General features: G+C 33.1%; 2 protein-coding genes across 3 annotated transcripts in view; one reads left to right on the forward strand and one right to left on the reverse strand.

Moving 5' to 3' along the window:
- The window catches only part of LOC138885151 (uncharacterized), a 10278-nt gene extending 9713 nt beyond the window's left edge, over window positions 1-565 (reverse strand). The window contains exon 1 of the mRNA XM_070166055.1: window positions 552-565. Coding sequence (XP_070022156.1) covers window positions 552-565 — 14 coding nt within the window. The remainder of the gene's footprint in view (window positions 1-551) is intronic.
- Window positions 566-1521: 956 nt separating this feature from the next.
- Window positions 1522-4082, forward strand: LOC104215789 (protein EXPRESSION OF TERPENOIDS 1-like). Of its 2 annotated transcripts, XM_070168021.1 has the most exons (3): window positions 1522-1923; window positions 2233-3004; window positions 3434-4082. In XM_070168021.1, exons 2-3 carry the CDS (start codon window positions 2353-2355, stop codon window positions 3826-3828), a joined length of 1047 nt encoding a protein of 348 aa, XP_070024122.1. In that variant the 5' UTR covers window positions 1522-1923; window positions 2233-2352; the 3' UTR covers window positions 3829-4082. The 2 variants fall into 2 exon arrangements, with proteins under 2 accessions (XP_070024122.1, XP_009763993.1); XM_009765691.2 differs by having other exon boundaries at window positions 1522-3004.
- Window positions 4083-7088: the final 3006 nt, after the last annotated feature.

Genomic DNA, 7088 nt, shown 5'->3' on the forward strand with positions numbered 1-7088 from the left:
GATTTGGGTTGATTTGTATCAATGATTAAGAAATATTTTGAAATCTTTTTTTAAAATGGGATGAAAACTGATTTAGGGGCTTCGTATGACTGATATATATGAAAGTTGGGGGGGGGGAGGGAGGGGAGGGTAAGGGGTTATTTTAGTTACATCTTAATTTTAAGGAGTACTCTCTTAATTAAGGTTGTGTATAAGTAGTAAATATAGATAAAAAAATATAATCTTTAAGGAACCTATAGAAAAGTGATAAGTAAATTTCTATATTATAGTTTAACTAGGTAAATTTCCCTAAATAAATGCGAAATATAACACATCTCCCCTCAATTACACCTGTTTTCGAGTAATTATTTGGCCAGAAAAATAGTATTAAAATTGTGTAATTATACTCAGCTACACTCAAATCAACCGACAATATGGGTTTCCAAATAGGCTCTATATAGAAAATAAAGAATCTTTGTGAAGTATTTAAATTTGAAGAAAAGTATGTTTCAGAGGTTAAAAAGAGTTAAAACTCTGTAGGTTTTTGATAAATTTTCATAAATATAAAATACCTTGTCCATTTCATTTTATGTGCTTTAGTTTAATAGGGCGAGGAGTTCAAGAATAAAATGAAACTTTTCAAGTTTTGTGATTTTAAATCAAGTATAATATACCAAAATATCTCTTAAATCTTGTGGTGTTAAATATATCTTATATTTGTATAAGAGATTATTATAATGGGTGAAACAAGACTATTAGAATTAAAATATTATTTAATATAAAAATAAGCAAATCTTTTGATTTACAGACTAAAAAGTAAAATGACAAACATGCATTAAAATGGAGGGAGATAAGGAAATAAGAAAGGGATGAATCTAAACTATTGTAAAGGAAATTTCTTTACTTTGTTATGTCATGGGAGTACTTTTTGGCGAATAGTAGAATTTAACTTCTTATTTTTATTCTTATGATTTTTCTTATAGCCACAACATTTTTATGATGTATTTAACAATCAATATTAGTTTCAGAACTCTTTTAGTTTTTTTGAACTTTACGATCAATCAAAGTATTCGATATAAATTAAAACTTGAGCTTAAAAAATAAGAAAATAAGTATCGATTGAATCTAAAAATTAATATTGCAAAACCTATTTCTCTATAGAAATCTTTTACTTATTTTGAAAAACATCTTCAAAATATTACTTAGTTATACATTAAAATAAATTTTAATTTTTTTAAAGATGACTTTTAAAGTTTGAAAATGTTGTTTTCATCACTTTTTAAAGTAAATAATATTTTCTCCTCACAAAATTGAGGCAAGATATTTTCAACTGAATGCATGTTCAAAGACTATTTTAATTTTTAAATACCTTTTTTAAAAATATCTTTTATTTTTTTATATCCAAACCCTATTTTATTTATTTGGGTGAAGGGAGAAGTTTTGGTGGAGAGAGCTTATGCACAATTTGATGCATGGTTATTAGGAAACAAAAAATAAGGGAGCGAGAAGATAAAACAATCGTATTCCCGTCCATTCATTACACACAATTAAAATGGATAGAGACATAAAGCAGCAGGTTTCCGGTACGAAGGACGAGGGAAGCAACTGCTGAGTGCTTGACACGTGTCCACATTGTAGCCGACAGATCGGCATGTTATTTCATTAGAACCGTTCGATAAATCGGAATGTAATGTTGTGAGAGAGAGGATAGAGAGAACAGCGAGAGAGAACACTAGTAAAAGCGCATCACTTTACAACTACCGATCGATCAAGTCTGAGTTACTATAGTTTAGTTTTAGAGAGAGAGAGAGACTAGGAATGGAATGGGAGGGCCTGTATGTAAAGGCTTAAATTAGTGTGTGTGTGTGTTTTTGCAGAACAGAAAGAGAAGAGAGGAGAGAGAGACGTTTGCTGCTTTTTTGGCCATGGCGGCGTTGCAGAGTTGTAAGTCTACTGCCTCTTAAATGCTCCACAAAATAGAAGCCTAAAAGCAAATCAAAGGACTTGGACTTCCCTCTCTTCGATTAATCTCTATCTCCAAAAGTCTTCCTTACCTTTGTCTGTCCCAAGAAAATTTAACAAAAGCTGCAACTTTTATCTAGCTACCAAATGCTCTCTTCCTCTCCCACTTCGCTGTCACGCGCTTATATAGTACAGACAAGAACTGTATTTTCCTTTTTTATTTTGTTTTAAGAGAGACTAAGAAAAATAACTTTGTTTTATTCTTTTCTTTTATTATACTCACAAATCAAGAAAAAGTGAAGGGGAGGTACCCATATCATTCTTGGGTCATAATCAAAGCCAGTGTTCGTGATCTGCTATGGATTGTCAGTCACAATTGAATTTTGGAAAAGTCTTAAAGGAGGCAACAAAATGGCTGGGTTCTTTTCACTAGGTGGAGGAGCTGCTAGTAGCAGCCAAGCCCAAGACCAGCAGCACCAACAAAGCACCAATAATCCTCCCACCGAAATTAGTCCAGAAAGTTGGTTCTTGTACAGAAATGATCAAGAGTTACCTACATACAGAGGCTTTGAGCTATGGCAAACTAGTAATTCCCAGCCTCAGATTCGGCATCCAATTAATCCGCTTCAAGATCTTTATCCTACCGCGGCTGTTGGATTAGGCGTCGGGCCGAGCCGCAGTGGCTTTACTATGACTGCGGCTCGGCCCGATCATGACCCTTCTTCTGGAGGATCGGGGGGATTGGTCATGATGAGAAGTGGGGGAGGTGGAATTAGCTGCCACGATTGTGGGAACCAAGCGAAGAAAGATTGTGAACACATGAGATGTAGGACTTGTTGCAAGAGCCGAGGCTTTCAATGCCAAACCCATGTGAAAAGCACTTGGGTTCCAGCGGCTAAAAGGAGAGAAAGGCAACAACTTACTACTTTACAGCAGCAGCAAGAAGAACAACAGCAGCAGCAAACGCAGCAGCTGCACATAGATAATAACCCCAAAAGGCAAAGAGAGGATCCAAGTTCTTCCTCTCTTGTTTGCACTCGTATATTACCTTCTAGTACTTCTGGTAAAGTTTTTGTCTTTCCCTTCTTACTGTATACGCAGAAATATACAGTATATATAGTCTCGATAAATCATACTCCTATTGCCTAAAGAATCTTTTACCAAGTAATTCACGAGAACAATATGAAAATTAAAAGAAACGAGTTTCCATTGTGGTAAAATAGTCAAGTCCACAGCTTTTACTTTTTCTCTCTTTCTTTCTTTCTTTCTTTCTTTCTTTCTTTCTTCTCATCACTGTTTTTCGGTAATCCTGACAAGGAAAGGCGCTATTCTCTCGCTCTCTTCTCTTTCTTCAATGTGTTTTTGATATCTGTGTAAGCACTACACATGCCTGTCTTTTTTCCTCTATCTACGCAAATTCTTCTCTATTTATTCTTCAACTTACTTCTTACTCGTTGAGCCATGCTTAACTTTGTGTGTTTTGTGTTATTAGGGTTAGAAGTGGGGAATTTTCCAGCCAAAGTAAGTTCAACTGCCGTATTTCACTGCGTTCGGATGAGTTCCGCTGATGATGCTGAGGATCAATTCGCTTATCAAACAGCTGTGAACATTGGCGGACACGTATTTAAAGGGATTTTATACGATCAAGGTCCTGAGAATCAGTACATGGCTGCTGGTGAAAGCTCGTCCGCCGGTGGAAGTGCTAGTCACCACCATAATCTTATTGGTGCTGCAGGCACCGCCACCTCAGCAGCCACGACTTCTGCTAGTGGTGGCGGTGCAGCTGCAGCACCCGAAGCCTCACCTTATCTCGACCCTTCTTTATATCCAGCTCCCATCAACACTTTCATGGCTGGTACGCAATTCTTTCCACCTCCAAGATCTTGATGACATGCGCTTCAATATTTTCCCACACTCCCAGAATTTGACATTTTGACTTTTACTCTGTAATGGGATACTGTTACGTTAGTATTAGCCGTTAAGGTTTGAAAATTTCTAGGAAAAAAAAGGAGCACATGAAAGAAAAGGAGGGAATTGAGGGGATGATGTTTAGTTTTGAGTTCTAATTTCAATGCATAGTTGAATTGATTCCATTAGTTGTCTTAGAAATGTCCAATAAAGGCGCTCTTTTTAAGCTGAAATATTGGCTTCTTGTTTTATTTTCTTTTCAAATTGCAAGTTATTCTTTTCCCCCTATTTTCTCGTTTGAATTGACTAAAAGTCTATTTTTGGTGGAGATACATGAATTTAGGAGGAAGTATGGTCTATAGCAATTTCAAATGACTTGTTATAAGCGTCTCAAAACGGGGTTCGATTTCCGAGAACAAACAGTGTTTGAGTTTTAGTAGGCATTTGGTCACAAAAATCGTAATTTTTGTAAGTAGTGTTTAGAGTTAAGTTGAAAAATGGTGTTTGAAATTATGTTTAGTGCATTTCACTTCGAAAAATGTTGCAATTTGGGTAAGGAGAACTGAATTTTTACTTGGAAAATTGATTTTCAAGTGGTACAAGCTATTTTGTCAACCTTGAAACTGATCTTCAAATTTTTCCCCCAAAATTCAGTCCAATTTGATAACCAAACAATGATTTGAAAATATTTTTTGGAGAAAAAGAAGAAAAATTAATGTCTTAACGGCTACTTATTTTCCAATTGTGAAATACTTATCTGAACAGGTGAAAATAATTTAATGCATTTGAAAGCTCAAATTCCTAGCTGAATTTCGAATTTAGCTCCTTTATCTTCTCCGTAAACGTGTAGTGAGAATGTAGTGACACTCAAGGAGGTAATTTATTCCTTTGGTCAATCGACATTGTCAAACATCAGTGTGGTCTTACTCGTTACATTATTTATCATGTTGTGTACATAGTAGTTTATTAATCTACACTACCCATAGAAGTTACTTTTACGTGATCAGTGAAATTTTTTTTACTGCCGGTGTATACTACTCTAGTTAAACTATGTGGAAAAAGCAATGTTATCTGTAGCTACTATGTTATGTCCGTTGTATCTTGAATGGAGCTTTGTGTTTATAAGAGATGTAACTTGCATGTAAAAAATGAAATGCTGCTTTTGATTGGTTCAGGTCTGATTAAATGCATATTGGCAGGCACATTAAGTTCAAATTAATGTGCCATAAAGTAAATAGGAAAGTTTTTGTTAAGAGCATTTAAAACAAGATGCATCAAGGTGTTTTTCTGTTTTCAACTTTTCATTGTCAATATCTACTTCTGTGGTAACTGTGTGCAACAGATAAATTGAATAGTTTTCCTTCATTTTGCATAATTTCTGACCTGTTGCCTGTTACTCTCTGATCTGAATTGAAGGGCTCTTTTGTTCTTCTCAGACTGTTATATTTCTTATTTATACTGTCGCATCTATACTTTTCCTGATTCATGAAAGTCTAGATATAGGTGTAAACATCCTCCACAACCTCAGGATTTTGATTATATCTTATCATCATCCTTCCTCATTAACAATTATCTTCTTGATAGTGGAGTAATAAGTATGTAGTTAAAATCTTTATCCTGGCTTAGGGATTAACTAAATTTTATTATCTATATGGATTAGTACATATAGTGTCCGTTTGATTTCTTATAATTCTTAGTTAGAAAATGGTGGAAAGCACAGCTCGAAATGTGTGCAACATCAACAAACCCATTGTAATTTCACAAGTGGATCTAGGTAATGTGTACACAATTTTATCTCTACCTTGTAAAGTTAGAAATGTTGTTTATGAGGGCGGATCTATAGCCCAAAGTATGTGGCACAGTTTTATTTCTACCTTGTAAAGTTAGAAAGGTTGTTTATGGAGGCGGATCTATAGCCCAAAGTATGTGGCATGCCAAACTAGGTATTTTATATACATTTTTTTAGAATTGATTTAATATTACCTAGTGACTTCATGCTCTAAAAAGCCTAAATAGTGCACTTGGTTGAATAATGTTTAATTATTTACCTAGAATAGCAGAGATTAATTCTCACTTAATACTTTTATTTTTATTCCTTTTTTTTTAGTGGTGTACGCATTTTATAAAAATCCTATATCTACCTCTAACTGTTTGCTCTTGGCTAGAGGAAGCATAGTCATATTACTTGTTGACAAGAAAACAATAGTGTACAAACCATGAAAATGTGTAATTAATGGTATTTAAAATAAAAACAATTATGTGTGCACACATTGATTAGTAGCCACTCCTATTTTAATGACCTTATATCTTATGAACGGAAATGACCGTATTCTTAGCTGGAAAAGTTAATACTCCGTATTTAAAGACGTTGATATGTTTACTTAATGGTCGAATCATTAATTAGAAGCAGTTAGAGAGAAGTTAAAAGAAAAATCTATCTTCTATCTTATATAGAATAGTAGAAGAAAAAGTATTACATTAAGACAAGTGTCTTAACCACAAAAAGCTAAGTGGTATTGTTAAGACAAAATAAACTACTTTTCAAACTAATTTTTTTTTTGAATTATTTGGTTACACTACTTGAATTAATAAATATAGATATCTTATATTTATTAATAAAAAACGAAAATACAAAAAAAAATATTCTACTCATTCAAATTGGAGTTTTAAAATTATTTTAAAATAAAAAAAAAACAAAAATAACAAAAAATATAAAACTACCAATTCAAATTAGAGAGTAATTTCATCCTAATATAGTAGTAGTGCGTGTGTGTATGGGAGTAGTTATTATACTAAATTGATAATTTATTAATAATTCATATGTCAATTTAACAATATTAAATAATGGATAATACAATTAGATAATAAAGAAATATATATATATATATATATATATAGATTTAACTGCAAAGAATTTTTACTATTAATGTCCAATAACCGCAACAACTACACCCATCCAAAAAGTTTTGCTAGAAGCCTTACTCAAAATTTAGAAGAATTTATAATAGACATAGATAGTGGATTCTATTCTATAATAGATCTAGCAGTACACTTTATCTACCTAGAACAAAATAACAGAATCTGTTTAGATAAATATAGAAAACAACTATACCTAATATCGGAAATATTCAGATATCACCAGTCAATCTACTCCCACTATATTTTTCTTACAAGCTTAGAGGAGAAGGGAAAATTACTATATAATACATAAAGGTATTTTACAAAGATGGTTGAGAGTT

Source organism: Nicotiana sylvestris, chromosome 2, assembly GCF_000393655.2.
Source record: "Nicotiana sylvestris chromosome 2, ASM39365v2, whole genome shotgun sequence".
Lineage (NCBI taxonomy): Eukaryota > Viridiplantae > Streptophyta > Magnoliopsida > Solanales > Solanaceae > Nicotiana > Nicotiana sylvestris.